The 17,336-nt window shown below is 38.6% G+C and overlaps 1 protein-coding gene across 2 annotated transcripts in view; it reads left to right on the plus strand.

Annotated features, from left to right (window-relative positions):
- The window catches only part of ELP3 (elongator acetyltransferase complex subunit 3), an 84,623-nt gene that overhangs the window by 50,156 nt on the left and 17,131 nt on the right, over positions 1-17,336 (plus strand). For both annotated transcript variants that reach the window (XM_087929708.1, XM_026715941.2), the window contains 3 exons: positions 1,276-1,366; positions 4,302-4,367; positions 8,413-8,640. In XM_087929708.1, the coding sequence (XP_087785834.1) occupies positions 1,276-1,366; positions 4,302-4,367; positions 8,413-8,640 (385 nt within the window). The remainder of the gene's footprint in view (positions 1-1,275; positions 1,367-4,301; positions 4,368-8,412; positions 8,641-17,336) is intronic.

Here is a 17,336-nt window from a genome sequence, read left to right on the forward strand (position 1 = left end):
TAGCATATTCATGTCTTCCTTTTCAGATTTCTCTTTCTGCTATGCCACTCATCATCTACTTGATCAAAGCTTATATTTAGATTTCATCTCAACTTTTTATATTATTTGTTATGTCTTGCCTTTTCTCCAAAATCTTAAAAAATATTTTTCCGTCAGTTGATCCTTGTGAATTAAGTTTGTTAATGATCTCTTTTGTAGGGCTGAGGAGTTGAACCTGGGTCTTGGTCCAAGTATAATACCTGAATTATTACACAGCGGTATTATCTGGATCTTTAGCACCTGTCCAGTTGTTGTGACATTTTTTGCCTCAAAATATGAAATAATCTTCAACTTTACTTATATGGGAGTTAAGCAAATTCTTGAACCTCAAGCTTGTAAATAATTGCTAATAATTATGGGAGTGCGATATTTCTATGTCCAGAGGCAGTGCCTTTCTGAAATCTGTCTCAGTGTTTCAACCTTGGTAACTGTAAGATGTGTGGACTTCAATTCCCAGGATTCTCTGGCCAAGTTTGCCAAAGTTGTGAAACACTAGTCTAGCTACAGAGACAAACAATGGGGTAGGATATTTCTAAGTTTTCTGGAAGCATTTATTTGGACATTTTGGGAACCAAACTTTGATTTAGTGAAGGTGTGTTCTAAATCAACTGCGCTATTCTTAACATTCATAGTTCAATTATTGTTGCCAGAGTAAGTCAAAGCACAATGTATATGGACAGGAAATAGATGGAAGCAGAAGAAGCAACAGTATCGTTCTAGATATTAATGCTTCTCCAAAAGAACAAACGTGTCATATTTGGAATTATCTCACATTTATCTGAATTATTTTAGCAACCTTTTTTGCTGTGCTTGTCATTGTGGTCATTAAGCAAATCCAGCTCTGCTCATTGACTTTGCTTATGGGAGTCATGTGATCCTGGGATTCTGCAACCATTGTAAATACCTGCTAATTGTCATCTGAATTCTGATCATGTGACCATAGGGATACTATGACAATCCTTAGTGTGAGGACCTGTCAAAAGTCACTTTTTTCAGTGCTGTTGTAACTTTAAATAGCTATTACATGAATGGTCATAAGTCAAAGCAATGGCAAAGACAGAAAACTTTCAATCAGGTATCAAGAACAACACCAGAATAATACAGGGATGAAGTCCTGCTAAGCCTGATTCAACCAAGTAGTAGTAAGCAAAGAACTGTTGTATTTTATATTTAAAGCATTGATGGTTATTTTTTAAAACTTACGTTTTTGTTTAATTGAGGGTCTGTTTCTTGCAGGGATATCCCAATGCCCTTAGTCACTTCTGGAGTGGAACATGGTAACTTGAGAGAACTGGCTTTGGCTAGGATGAAGGATTTAGGAACAGAGGTAAAACACATATTTTTATTTTTAAGTCTACCAGACTTGTATCTATTCTTATCTGTACCAAGTATGATTGCTTTGGTTTGCAAGATGTGCTCAAAGTCATCTGGTAGAGAGATGGGCAGCATACAAATGTATTAAATAAACATTTTCCTTGCATGTAGGCCTGAGTGCAGCAATAGAGATCCTTGAAGAAGGAATAGTTACAAATAGTGAAATCTTGTTTTTCTGGAAGGATATATATTAGGCAGCCTGAAGCCCTTTGAAACATTTGCCTCATCACAGATTAGTTGCATTAAGATTGTAATTCTCATCATTATGATGATGGTTAAATGCACTCCATCCTGTGTTGTGTTTTTTCCCCCAAATTTATGGAGGAGACCTAGGCTTCTGATTTTGAGTTTTTCTACTTAAATGAATAATCCTTATTCGGATAAGGGTGTGTGTGAAGGGGACAGTATCAGGATTTCTCATGAGCACCCATAAAGAATAGTTCATCTTACATATGAAAAGGTCTGTTTAGAATCAGCCAAACACAGGACTGACCTAAATGTGGCAATTTCAACCGAGGTTAGCCACAACATTTTCAGCTTTGCGGATCGGGGGTGGGGGGAGAGAGAGGAAATAGTGTTGTGTGGGCACATCCACTTGAATGCACAATTCCATTTGCACAAGTGGTGGGCACTCTCATGCCCGTGTGAAGCTCCATTTGTGAGCTCACGCAAATGGAAGTTCACATGCACACAAGAGTGCTTGGCACTCGTACAAATGGAGCTGTGTGTACAAGCATGCATGCCTGCTGTTTGCATGGCCCAGTTCGAAACAGGCTACAGCCCAGTACCAAGCTGGGGCCCTGGGGTTGGGGACCCCTGATATAATTGATTTATAAAAAGCTATTTTGTGTTTGCAGGTATATTAAAACAAAACCAGTCCCATTTAAAGTTCTCCTAGTTACAAGAGATGGCTTTTCTTTACAGCTTGAGTTATACAAAGATAATTATAATCTCTTAGGACTTGATTTGAGTGATTTGAGCCATCAATTATATTTATTCATGGAAAAAGGCTTTTAAAACTTTTGTTTCTATTAAGCAAAGCTCATTGTTGCTTGTTCTCCCTTGGTCTATTTAATGTATTTATATAGGATAGAAATAAATAATCATTTGGACCAAAAGTACATTTGGAACATTGAGAGCATATGGTGGATGTATCCTCCAAGGATAATTATAATAGGAGAGTGCTACAATGGACAAGGCCAGTCACCTACAGACAAGTTGTCTGACATACAAGTGACATTTATGAAGCCCAAAGGCATTGTTTCAAATCAATTACGTTTACTGAAGCTGGTGCCTTGCCGCATGCCAGGATCCTACTTATTTATTTTTCTTTTTAAAATGTTGGGTACTGTAGGAAGCCTAGAGGACAAGAAGTTTGGAAGTGTCTTGGTGCCCAGGAACACTTTCTTCCTTTCCCTAATGTAGGGAAAGCGGCTTGCAGTAGCAGAACCAAAATGTTATCAGTTATTAGTCTAAATTATCCAGGTTTAAGTTGAATATCCTGGGTTAATCAAGATTTGCATGGCACCTAAAGTTATTCAGGATTCACAGGAATTTTAGTAGAAAAATGAAGAGCTGTTACTTCCACTGAAAATCCCTTGCAGAATATAGTCATTGCTGAAGAGGTTCATTTGAGAATGGCTGAATTTAGGAGTTCTAAATGGCTTTAGGGTTTTAAACAATGCTTGATTTCTGCTCAAAAGAGATAATATATGTTTAAGAAGCAGTCTGCTGTGCTCAGATTTTTGGTTCTTTCAGCATTTTTCTCAAGCATTGCATCAAACTTCTAGACTGTTTTCAAGGCAGTCAGTGGTGTATTAACATTAAGCAGACTAAGCACATGCTTAGGACACCAGGCCCAAAGTTGAGAATATGGCTTCATTTGTACAGTATGTACAAAGGAGAGGGGCACCAAGATTTGTCAGTGTTTAGGGCACCAGTGAGCCTTAATCCACCACTGAAGGCAGTCAAGATATGAGATAGTGCGCTAACTTTATCTTGGTCCTTGGTAATCACCATTTTACAAATATCTAGAAGTCACATTCTTTCCCTCTCCCTCCTTCCCCATAAAGAAGGATCACAACTGTTATATAAGTAGGAGCTTATCATACTTTGGATACTTTGTGCCACTGATATCACTTGTACATCCAAAATCGGGGCCCACACTATTTGAAACTCTTGAGTTAAGAACTAAATGATTTATAGATCAGCTCTCATGCTCTCTTCTAGAAATTTTGGATTACAGTTCTCTTAAACTGTCGTCCAAGTCATTCTGCTGTGCTTGACAGGAATTAAACATGTGCTGCTTGTCCTGTTTTAACGCAAACTCACCCAGAATAAACAAGATACTTTTCGTCACATTTGAAAGATTCTTGCCCCTAAGTCCTTCTTAGAGAAGCACGGCAAGTTTCAGCCCCTAATCCTTCGTGGAAAGCACGCTCTACATTTGTGACAAATTTTGCAGGAATTTCTCTAGCTGCACAGCTTTAAATTAGCATGATCACCATCTCTGCTTCAATCCTTATTTATCCAGTGCAAAACACAGTTAACATTGGTGTCTCGTATTTGATGAGAAATTGCTGGGTGTTTTTTTAAAAATATCGATATACTTCTTCATGAGATGCAGATCACTCAAGGAAACCGGTGTCTGCTAATATATGCAATGGATGTGTTTTTATTTTAAATACCAGGATTTCCCTTCCTTATCCTGCAATTGATAAGTAAGCATTTTTATTTTGAAATTTCCCCTTCTTGTCTATTTTAACTTAATTTTCAACACTGAGGAAGTGATGGTGATGATGAGGGCACTATTCCTTAGCCTAAATATGTTTCCTGTTGCAATTCTTGTCTTCTTATCTGAAGCTTTGTCACTAATTCTTCCTATCTAGTGCCGTGATGTAAGAACAAGAGAGGTTGGAATACAAGAGATACATCACAAAGTCAGACCCTACCAGGTGAGCTTTGGGGGTTTTTTTGGTGTGTGAGTGTTTTAAAAAAAAAACTTGACACCCTTTTATAGAGGTTGAGATAGCAGAAATGCTTATCTTTGTTCCCAAAGTAACAAAAGGAACCTGCCTTTTATCAAACCAGATTGGTAGTCTAAATAACAGCGAATATGTCTCAGAGGTGGCATTCAGCAGGTTCTGACCAGTTCTGGAGAACCGGTAGTGGAAATTTTGAGTAGTTCAGAGAACTGGCAAATACCACCTCTGACTAGAGATTTTACAGTATCCTTCCCCTGCCATGCCCACCAAGCCACGCCCATAGAACCGGTGGTAAAAAAATTTGAATCCTACCACTGATATGTCTTGAATAAAACATCTCAGGTAGTGATTCTCAATTGGTGATATATGTACCATCAATAGAAAGTGAAACTGAACCAAATTAGGTGGGATGCAGAGTATGTTTAAATGTCCATCTGAGGAGAAAAGGCACAACTGCATCGCTTGATTCACTCTGCTGACCGTGGTTCACCCAGCTTTTTTCCTAATGCGGAATCCACTTCTACTCTTGCCCATCCTTGTCAGTTTTACCATTCCGGAAGAAGAAAAATCATGCTTACCTTGCATCTGCCAGAACTTGAAATGATGCTGCTGTGAATTTGCAGTGATCCTAGACTCTATTGCTAGCCTAGGGAGTTCAACAATTGCCACTTGGCACCTTAGCAGCAACAGAAACCAACAGAAGTGAAAGGCAATGTGTCACTCCTCTCTGCAGACCAACTGGGTTGTCCCACATCTATCCCATAATTCTCCTTTCTTTTATAACTTCTGTTAGGCACTGATCTTGGCATTGGCCCATGCATGCCCATTGACAGGAATCCAAATGGTCTCCTTTCCCACAGGGCAGCCTTGACTGTTGCAAAGATTTATTGGGCACTGATCCTTTCATTTTAACAGCTTCCTTCTAGGTAGAAACTTCCCTTTTAGCAGCCAGTAGTAGGAGAAGTAGTACTGGCTGAACTTCTGTCTCATCCATCATCGTTATCCTGAAGCCATTTTTTTTTTAGTATCTGAAAATCCAACAAGGAAACGTTAACCTGGGAGCCCTTTATCCAATCCTTTTTTTTCCCCATAACTTTTTATTTCTGTTGAGATCTAGGTTCTTTGGCAGATGCAGTTGGAGATATAGAAGGTTGAGAACCATTGATCTTGCACACTTTTTAGAGAAAAAAAATCATTCATTTTTAAAAAAAATGTTTATTAGAGGAAAAAAAACCACTTTAGCAAATAAAATTAGCATAAGTCAAATAAACATGTTACCAAACATCTCACCCAATTTAGGCTCAGAAAATTATTTTCCAATTCAAAAAGCATGTTTATCCATAATTGGGTCTGTGGTAGAAAACATTCTATTAACATTTTGTTAACATTCCAGAAAGCTGTGAAAACACTGCTTTTACAGAGAGCCCTCGGGGCAAACAAGGCTATTTAATTGGAGGAAAGTGCTGGGGGTGGGGGGGAGTTTCTGATTTATTGTGGCTACATGATGTTGCTTTGTGGTATGTTTTTATGAGATGAAAGCTGCCTAGAATCTTTCAATGAGACAGCACACAAATACATGTTGACATTATAAGATATGTCACAGTATAATCAGCTGTGGATGATAATTGCAATATGTTTTGTTTTTAGTTACTTAGTCCATGAATATAACAATCCACCGTGGAACTTTAGTCCCTGGTGTTAGTTTAGAAGTGGACAGAATAAAACAAAGTGAAGATGAATCCAGATTAGCTGCTATGGCTATGGAAGATGATCTTTCTGAATGGAGGTATTCATTATGTTCTGACCGAGGAGGCTCAGGTGGCAGCAGAATCCTGGAATGAATCTTAATAGCTCGGCTAATAAACTGGTTGCAGGGGAGGGGAGCCATTTTGCACTAGTGGCAGGTTAAAATTTCAAGATGCTTTGTGATGAAACTGCCTTTGAAGAAGACTTGCAGAACTGAATATCACCAATTGAATATTGGTGGGATAAACCATTAGGTTTATGACAGATGAACAGAATCAGCTGAACTAGTTGCCAGTGTATTGGTTGCTACTTTAAACTGCAAGTTTTTATTTATTTGGTTGTTTTATTTATTGAAATTTCAACTTTGGAAGAAGGTTAAAGTCAAGGGTAAACAACTCAAATTGCATCTTGCCCCCAGAACTGTCTGTCCTGCTGCTGCAACTTGGTTACGAATCTCCAAAAAGATGCAGCTGGTACAAAATGTTAGTGGGAAAGCTTCATTGGTATACAATATATCTATTAAATCAGTTGATTACAAATAGGTGTCTGGAATCTTTGCAAAGTGCTAGTGGTTATCATTAAATTCCTACATAGCATAATACCAGGATTCATCACACAACTCCTTTTTGGAATTAAATCTGCCTCTCCAGTCTAGTAATATATAGAAGGTTCTTGAGAGTTCCTCTTCCATGCGAGAAATACAGGATATAAATGAATCTTCTCTGTGATAGCCTTGCTTTTTCAACCTTGCCCTGGAAGTATGCATGGTCCCAACTCTACTTGCATTGGGAAAGCAAATTAAAACAATTCTATTGCACTCTTAGCTCAAGTTGATAGGGAGATTCTATCATAGGATAATATGGCAAATGGGTTACGATAATTAAAAGCAGCAGGGTTATTTTCCATTAGATGTTGATGGGAAATAAAATTAAAATCTTTAAGCCCTAGATTATGCTTAAAACATTAAACTTGAGAAAGCCATAGCATATGAGAGCTGTGGTGGCACAGTGGTTAGACTGCAGTATGGCAGGCTAACACTATTGACTATTGCCAGCAGTTCAGTCCTGAGCAGCTCAAGATTACCTCAACTTTCTAGGGTAGCTAAAATGAGGACCCAGATTGTTGGGGGCAATATGTTCTGTAAACTGCTTAGAGAGGGAGGGCTGAAAGCACCATGAAGCAGTATATAAGTCTAAGTGCTATTGCTCTTCCCAACATTCTAGAAAATCCTCAGTTTATATGAAATAATCCCAAGTACCCACATGCCCCGTTTTTAGCCGTGATGGCCTCCTGCAGTGAAATGGAGCTCATGGGGCCCCCCAAACCCCATTTTTGGCTGTGACAGCCTCCTGCAGCCCTCTGCCCAGCAAAAGCGAAGCTCAGGGAGGGGACGCCCGCCCGCCCCGAACTCCATTTTCTTTGGCAGAGGCACTGCAGACCGATCCTTTGCTGTTTCCAGGCTGGCCACGGGGGCCAGACCTAAGCACCTTGAGTTTCACACCCCTGTACTAATGCAAAACAAAACTCCAAAGAAGATACTGTAGGGCTGTCTTCAAGGGTTTCCTCTAGAGCAGTAACTGAACTAATCTAACAGTAACCAATCAGCAATTGACAAGTTCATCTTGTGAAAACCTCCAGAAACTCCATAAACTGACTCCAGGAGTCGGAATCATGGCTTCAATCTCAGATTTGGGCTGGCCTGCATGTAGAGGGGCTCTTCATATTCTAGTGGCTAGACTACCTATATTGCATGCAATGCCAGAAGTTGTTTAAAACCTACCCTTTTTTTAACTTCTGGAATGCCAAGAGCCTAAGAAGAGATTTTGATTAGACAAGCATCCTACTTTTTGTAACATTTTGTTCCCTCAATGGCCAACTATAAGCAAAAAATGCATACGTTGTGGCTAAGCATGATGCTTCTTCATATATTCTCAGCAAAAGGTGTTGAGAGGTCGCAAATGCTAAGGACTCTTCTAAGAAGTGTTTGTGTGATTTACTACAAAAGATGTTTTCCTTTAACATTTTAACTTCTGTGGAAAGACAGTCATCACACTTTTTGACTCTTATCTAGGCTGTTAAAAATCCATCTATTGGGAACTGCACATTGTGAAACTACCGGTATTTCATGCTATTTTTCTCCTGCACAAAGAATTACCTGCATCAACCATGAAATTGGCTTTGGTCCCTTTTGAGTGCTGCACAATTTTTATAGGGACTACTATCTAATATTGTTTATCAACCTTTTGGCTTTTCTTTCTCTTTTGACCAGGTTGAACTGGTCCGGAGAGACTATGTGGCCAACGGTGGTTGGGAGACCTTTCTTTCTTATGAAGATCCTGAGCAGGACATCCTGATTGGACTTCTACGTTTGCGGAAATGTTCGGAGGACACATTCAGACCTGAGCTGAAGGGTGGGGTCTCCATTGTCCGGGAACTCCATGTCTATGGGAGTGTAGTTCCTGTCAGTAGCCGAGATCCCTCTAAATTCCAGCATCAGGTAATTGTAAGCTTATTAAAATTAATGGTGGCAGCAACATATAGAATTAATCCATCTGCCTTTGATGCATATTGATTTTTGAGCTTTTGAATAGGGTATCATTTTACAATAAATATAATAAACATAAGTAAAGTCTCCTTTGAGTCAAGCTAAACTCTAGATGATCTTGACTTGTTTAGGTAATAGAGTGTACACGTATCTTTAAGTCAGTATTTGCTCCTAATGACCAGCCCCTGCAACTTTCTTGGCAATATTTTGGAAGTGGTTTGCTGTTTCTTTTGTCCTAGGGCTGAGAGAGAGTGGCTAGCTCAAGATCATCTACTGGCTTTGTGCCTAAGACAGAACTAGAACTCACAGTCTTCCATTTTCCAGGATGGTGCCTTAACCACTACGCCAAACTATAAAGAATTCTAATGAAGAATTCTATTCTATTCTATTCTATTCTATTCTATTCTATTCTATTCTATTCTATTCTATTCTAAACCGGCTCTCTTTTTCTACCATTTGTCTTCACTAAGGTGAGTCCTTACACTATCTATTTCTGGATTGATATCAGCTCCAACCCAAGAATAACAGAACAATACAGCTAAGACTCAGTTCTTTACTTGCTTATACCATATAGGCAGAATCTCACCATACTAAACCTATGCTACTCTAATCCTAATGGGAGATCCCTGGGAGATTGTGAGGAGTGGCTCTCCTTAATCTCTTTCTGTGATCCAACTCTGGGCTGTGATATGCCTTGTCTCATCCCTCCTGCTTGGAATGTACCCCCTCCTTCATGAGAAACTTCCTTTTCAATGTAATCCATCACACACACACCTTTAGCAGACACATTCCATTCCATCTATAGATAGACTTGGTAGAGATGATTTTCTCCACTTACATTTTGTTATGGCACTAAAACTGGTGTATTGGCAAGGGTATTTCTAGCTTAAATTTCTCAGTGACTCTCTGGTTTTCTGAGCAATGGAAAGTTCTTTTTGCATACTGTTTTATTCAACCCTAGGGGAGTCTCCACTTACAGCCTGGCTATGTTGGTAAGACCCAGTTTGCCTCATGTCAAGCCCAGATATGATAACATCCATGAAATAAGTTCTTGTCTTATGAGCCATGGTGGTACAGTGGTTAGAACGCAGGCTAATTACAGGCTAATTCTGCTGACTGCCAGCAGTTCAATTCTCATCGGCTCAAGGTTGACTCAGCCTTCCATCCTTCCGAGGTTGGTAAAATGAGGAACCTGATTGTTGGGGGCAATACATTAACTCTGTAAACCGCTTAGAGAGAGGCTGTAAAGCACTATGAAGCGGTATATAAGCCTAAGTGCTATTGCTATTGCCTTACCATAATACTTGTGTGTTTCACAATGTTTTTATAGTGCATTTCCTTTCCTTTACCTCAATTCTCTACCGTGTGGGCTGTGCAGCTGCTTCCCATCATTGCTTTTCTCTCAATAAATGGAATACAATTAAGTAAATATTAAATTAAGTGTCTCTTGGATGTGATCATTAGTTCGCCACCTTTGAGCTTTTAGCCAGAATAGAGAAATTATCAGCATGCACTTTATTTATATACCTAATGTTTTTGGTTCAAATCATTGTGATTTAAAAGGAGGTGTTTTGAAGCATTCTTTTTTTTTTTTTTGGCTGTATGTGCATTAGAATGTGACTTCTGTTTGATGGTAATAACCCTGGGCAATGAGGCAGCAGCAATAGAGAAGTAGGGGAAAGGAACAGAAAATGAATTCTTACTTCCCGAAAGTGAAATTTCAAAAGCCAGGAGTGGAAAAAATGTTTGACGCATGTGGAAGACAAAAGGGAGAAAAATCAATTGAATAAAGCTAGCACTAATAAAAGGAAATAGATTGGAAGCGAGGTCCTGAGTGCATGACGCACAAAGATGGACTGGAGGAATGTAGCTGCGGTACCCCAGAAATGGCACTACAGTATTTTGCTTCGTCTTTCCCTCCTCCGCTTGACATGCCTAGAGCACAATAGAATACTTCACAGCACATAGGTCATCTAAAGCTGAATTCATTTATGGATAGATCTTCTTGGAAAAAATGGACTGGATTCTTTCCTCTAACCCTTTTCTCTACCTTGGCCCATTCCTGCTGGTACAATTAAGCAACACAAAAATATATTGGGCAGAATTGTTTCAACCGCACTGCTCTTCCTGGGCTGCCATGACCAGCTGCTTTGACTGCTGCTCTACTGCCAAGTCTACACCCATTTATAAAGTGGATATAACTCTCTGCTATCCCAGTTTACCTTAATGAAAATCTTAATGTGAAATCAACAAATTATACCAGTATCAAAATGATCGGACTCTGCCCTCCTCTCACCCACAGACTATCTGTCTGTCTGTAAGCTCTGTTTTTCAACCAGCTGAGCCATCATGTGCTCCACAGTTGTTGAGAAAGTCCATTCCTACACAATTAGGCATTTTTGGATATGTGTCAGTCCATTAGTAAGGCTGATTCAATTTAAATAAAATAAGTAACCCCTTTGTGGGCCAAACAGTGTTTTGCTTTCTTCTTTAAATTTAGTCAACAACGCAGGTAATATCCTGATATGTCCTGATTTAGGCATGTGGGAAATCTAGCCGTCTTAACAGGAGCATTTCTTAAAACAGAAGTGTCAACCCTGAAGATGACGTGACCGAGGCCATTTTGAGGTTTCAGTATTGCCACACTGGAGCTGGGGGATAGGGAGTGGGGGTTAAAAATAGCTTATTTGAGGAATCTACCTGCCTTGGAGTTCTGTTTGCTATGGAACCCTGACAGGAGGACAATATCAGAAGATGTAATTCTCTCATTCTAGCTGCCCCATGTTCCAACAGATGCTACTTTAAGGACTTGGAGATGTAGCATCCTCAGTCCTCTGATAGCTTAATGCCCCAGTAGGAAGAATGGAAAACATACATCTCCCACCAAAGATTCTAGCTCAGTATACTTGCCTTTTCTCTTTGTTGATAAAGGGGAAATAACAATGATTAGGGAGGTTTAGGTTTAAATCCACTCCACCCATGAAAGCTTATTGGTGACTTGGGCCAGTCCAATCTGTTGCACAAGGCTTTAAACCAGGGGTCCACAACCCTCGATCCATGGGCCAGCACCAGTCTGCAGCATGCCAGAAACTGCTCCGTGCAAACAAGGGAAGCCCCTCCAGTCTGTGGAAAAGCCTCTCTCCACAGAACCGGTCCCTGGTGTCCAAAAGGTTGGAGGACGACACTGCCTTTGACCAAAAGGGAAAAAAAAAAGAAGGATGGAATAGTACTGCATATGAGTAGTCCATGACTTACCACCACAGTTGGGACCAGAATTTCTGTTGCTAAGCAAGGTGGTTGTTAAGTGAGTCATGTCCAGCTTTACAATCTTTTGATTATTGTTGTTAAGCAAATCACATGGTTGTTAAGTGAAGCCTGCAGATAGTGATTATATGACCCTGGGATGCTGCAACCATCACAAATACATGCCATTTGTCAAGCGCCCAAATTTTGAACATGTGAACATGAGGATGCTACGTCAGTGGTCGTAAGTAAGAAGACTAGTTGTAAGTCATTTTTTTTCAGAGCTGTTGTAACTTTGAACGGGCATTAAACAGACGGTCGTGTTGAGTGCTACCTACACATCTTCTTGAGTTGTAGAAAGAAAGATGGACACAAACATAACTAATTTTATTGTCCCTCATTCTTTTCATCTTAAAGCATGTTAACCAATGCAATAGAGCCTGAAAAAGAGCCTTTCATGACCATAGATGTTCCCCTGTCATGATTTCTTATTTAGTTGACATGGTTGTCATGGTGAAAAGGACTGAGGGAACTTGGTAAAAATAGCTTTATTTTTGGAGGCAGAGCCACATTATATGTTCATCAACATGGCATGATGATTATAACTATATTGCCTTTTAAAAGACTTCCCTATCTGATAAGCCAGTTGCAGAAAATAATTGGCCCTATTTATAAGAGGTACATTTAATAGCTAAAATGTTCTTCTATAATGCTTTTTAGATGCAATTCCTTTTATTTTTAAGTTGGACTGCTCATCTTAAACTTGAAGAAAAAAATCACAAAAAATCATTTTCTTAGACCATTTCAAATCCTTCTTGAGTTGAAGCCACTTGTAGTTGGCAGATAGCACGGAATAACACAACAACAGGAAAATGAAGGAAAATGAAATGGTGATTGTGTTAATATTGCTAATTGAAAAGTGCCAGTTTTGTGTGCATCAATTGTTTCGAGTGGAGCTTGGTTTGTTTGTCCTATACAAAGTGAATTGTGTGACTGACAATTGAATCATAGGTGAATGAATAGTTATGAATGAAACAAATGAAGCCCCAGTTGTGTAGATTAACATTACTGGACCCTGTAACAATGGTATCAGCCTACACAGAGGATGCCATTAGTTGAAAATTGCTTTTCTTTGTTTCTTCTGCATCTTTCTGAGATGGTCTGTATTACTAAGTGTGCTGTCATTTGGGATTGGACAATTGTTCTGTAAGAAAGTACAGGCCATTCATTAAGCTCTGTGAGTGGAAAGGCTTTAGTTCCAAGCTGAGTTGGATCTCATATGTTTGAATTGGTTTTAGTTGAGAGCTAGATAGGACAAGTGATGTTCTGTCTTTTTGTTTTCTAAAGCTCTCCTGTAGTGGATTTTCTAGTGTACCAGCCTGGACTTGCTGATCAGGATTTTTTTTTCCAGTTCACTGACTGGATATGACAGTTTGAGAAATATCTAATGTAAATTGCTATGAATCTCTTCTTCATGGGTGGGCAGATAACAGCCCACAATACATGCACAGAAGATCATACTTCCAAAATTAAGTGGTAAAATATCCAAAGATGGAATTGGTTTGCTTCTCAGAAGTTTCCTGTTCTTATTTAAAATAAAAAACCTGAAACAACTGCCTAAAGGCCACAAAAAACTCAGCCCCCTGATCCTTCAAGTGATGTTACAAAATCCCCAGAGGACTTGTAAAAGGTTAGAACATAGCAATTGGACCAAAGTTTATTAAATTGAGATGTTTCATTACTCAACCAAATAACTACTTCAATCAAATGAAAAATTTAGTTAGGCATAGAGTCTACATTTACATATCCCCAGAGGACCTCTCCTGCTCCTTCAGTAGACAAAGGTTGTGGTTCCCAGCCTGGGGAAACTGTTTATTCTGCTTCTTCTAATAATAGTTAAATAGTTACTGCTCTATCCTAGGAACCTGGTGGTACTTGTTGTAGTATTGTGGGAAAAACTATCTAGTATGTATAATAGATAATAGGATTTCAGTAGTGTACTGTATATAGCATGTTTGCACATTAGGCAATTTCACAGTTCTGTCCTGAAATTTTATTAATTACAAGCTTGTAGCCTAATCCAGGCAAAACTAACTCTGTACATATATACTATTCAGTTTTGGGGTAAACAACTCTATCCATAATGCATCAACTTTCTCCCACTCATACTTTCTCAGTTACTAAAGTGCAAAAATCTGGTCACTTCATACTCCACACAGCATAAAGCCACACTGTATTTCCCACGTTTTGTTCATTGTCACTTTTCAGATAGATTTTTTTCAAACATTTTCCCAGAAAGCATAGCAAGTCATGTCTCTATAGTTTTGCATTCAATGATATCTTTAGAGTCAAGGTATTCTTCCAGTTGCCATATATAGTTGTAATCTTCACAGTCATATAACTACAGCACTTCAACTTATATACCACTTCATAGTATTTTATAGCACTCTCTGAGCTGTTTACAAATGTCAGCATATTGCCTCCACCAACCTTGGAAGGATAGAAGGCTGAGTCAATGTTGAGCCAGTCAGAATCGAACTCTTGGCATTCAGTAGAATTAGCCTGCAATACTACATTGAGCAGAATTAGCCTGCAATATACTTTCTAACCAATGTGCCTGCTTATATTAAATAAGTTGCACAATCTTTCCATGGCCAAACCACATCCATATTTTAATATTTTTCTAATTGTCCCATCTACACTTGCAGGCTTATTGTTCTTCAGCATTGCCGTTATCTTCATAAATGACTTAGATGAGGGAATAGAAGGGGAACTCATCAAATTTGCAAATGACACTAAGCTGGCAGGAATAGCCAACATCCCAGAAGACAAGCTCAGGATCCAAAAAGATCTTGACAGACTTGAACAATGGTCCTACCCAACAACATGAAATTTAATGTGGAGAAAAGCAAAGTTTTACACCTGGGCAGGAAAAACCAATGGTACAAGTACAGATTGAGTGAAACCTGGCTCAAAAACAGTAACTGTGAGAGGGACCTTGGGCTCCTAGTGGATGATCACTTGAATATGAACCAGCACTGTGCGTCAACAGCCAAAAAAGCTAGTACAATCTTTGGTTGTACAAACAAAAGCATAGAATACAATCACATGAAGTGTTAGTACCACTTTAGAAAGCCTTAGTAAGGCCACACCTGGAATACTGCATCCAGTTTTGGTCACCACATTACAAAAAATGTTGTTGAGACAACTTTGGAAAAAGTGCAAAGAAGAGCAACTAAGATGATTGAAGCCTGGAGACTAAAACATATGATGAACAGTTGCTGGATTTGGGGTTGGCTAGTCTAGAGAAAAGAAGGGCTAGGGGAGACATGATAGCAGTATTCCATAAAGAGGAGGGGGTCAAGTTAGTTTCCAAAGCACCAGAAAGGGTAGGACAAGAAACAATGGATGGAAACTAATCAAGGAGAGAAACCATATGGAATTAAGGAGGACAATTAACCAGTGGGACACCTTGCCTTCAGAAGTTGTGGGTGCTTCATCACCGAAGGTTTTTAAGAAGAGACTGGACAGTCACTTGTCTGAAATGGCCCTGCTGCTTGATCAGGGGGCTGGACTAGAAGACCTCCAAGGTCTCTTCCATCTCTATTCTGATTGAAAATTTATTCTTCACCTCTATTTCTTGGACACTAACACAATATTCACTTCAGTTCTATATTTCATCATATTTATTGTATTTCCATATAGATCCCTAAAATATTCCATCATCATTCTCTTACTTCATCTTTCTTCCACATCATTTGATTTCTATTATTTTTAATTCCTTTCACTATGCTGGAGGCTCATTGTTTAGCCCCCTTCACCTAAATTATTATTTCCATTAAAACCACTCTGCCTTTTCTCTGCTTCTTAATCTTGTTTCTTGTTCTTTCACTATATTCCTTGAAACTATATTTTATCCTCTGTTGACATGCAATATCTTTCATCCTCATTTTTTGCATTAATATTCCCTTACAGTAATTACATTTCCAGAACTTTTTTTATTTCTTCACACTAACAAAGATCTTTGTTCATATTTCTCCAGATACCTGTGTCACATTCCATAAAATAATTCCTTTTACTCTGTTCCAAGCAGCTACCACACCCTCTCTACATTTTATCAGGAAATTTAAAAAATATATAATCTAATACTTTTTATATGATTAATATTTTCTTTTTCTGCATGCATTCTACTTTCACTCATATTTTTCACATCTTCCTTTTCCTTCCACATCTGTTTTCCTGGAGATATTTCTGACTTTACCAAAAAAGGACTGTCCCATACCCAGAATATCTCATTACCAATATAGCTTTCATTACCAGATGTTTTGTCTTTCATTCTAAGCAAACATATCAATAATCTTTTCTATTTATTTATTTTCCATTTGCAGAAATGAGTAGAGTTATGTGTAAATGACATATTTGAAATAATATCTTTCTCTTAGCAATCACCAAACCATCACCTTTCTCATCCATTCTTGTATCTCAAGATGGCTCAAGTTATTCTTAGATTGTTTCCACCCATCCAGTCAGTTCATCTAACAGAATAAGGATTGCATTCATTTACAGTGTTGTCTAGTTTTTTCTCATCCTTGGTTCCTCCATTATCCTATTATTCACCAAAATATGTTTTCATCGAACTATGAAGTCCTACTTTGATACACAGCCACCAAGTCATGGATAAAACCAATTCACATTTTTTTGTTCTCACATTCATTTCCTTATGCATATATTGGACTTCACAAGATTGGGCCACTTTCAGTCAAGTCTATTATATCTTTCCCCTTTCTCTTAGTTCCACAAACACATAACATATTCACAGTCCACCTTCAATTTACGATCTTTGGTTCAGCTGATTTTGAATCTAACAGGCAAAATCTAAGGTTACACTTTACCCAAAACAACAGACAAAATTTATTGTTTGCCAATCAATCTGGACAGAGTACATATATTATCTAAGTTTTATGTACACAGTGTATAGTTTACGGACTCCATGTACATTTTACTCATGCATAAAATCCCACTGATTGGCTTTAGGCTTTAACAGGTTTCCAATTAGTCTGTTAAATCAAGAATTTAGTCTATTTTTATTTCTTCATTTCATTCACTAAGTCACATTCTTCACTATTTACTGTTCTTAAATTTCAAGTTATATTGTTCCATATGTCATGAACTTCGCTAGAGTAGCCTTAACATTGCTAGCGAGTGTCTGTGCCTGTCAAAGTTTGGGAAAAAGGAAATAAACTTTCTAGTCAGTCACACGCCTACAGAAATACACACATACTATTCTTCTCTAAACTAATGTTTGTTACTAAAAACTCATGTGGCCTGCTGGATCATCACTGGTATGGCAATCCATGCCACATCCCTATGTAAGCTCTCCAGCCTATGCAGTACCTCTTGCACAC

The sequence above is a fragment of the Pseudonaja textilis genome, chromosome 1 (genome assembly GCF_049901715.1).
Source record: "Pseudonaja textilis isolate UNSWEBS1 chromosome 1, rPseTex1.2, whole genome shotgun sequence".
Lineage (NCBI taxonomy): Eukaryota > Metazoa > Chordata > Lepidosauria > Squamata > Elapidae > Pseudonaja > Pseudonaja textilis.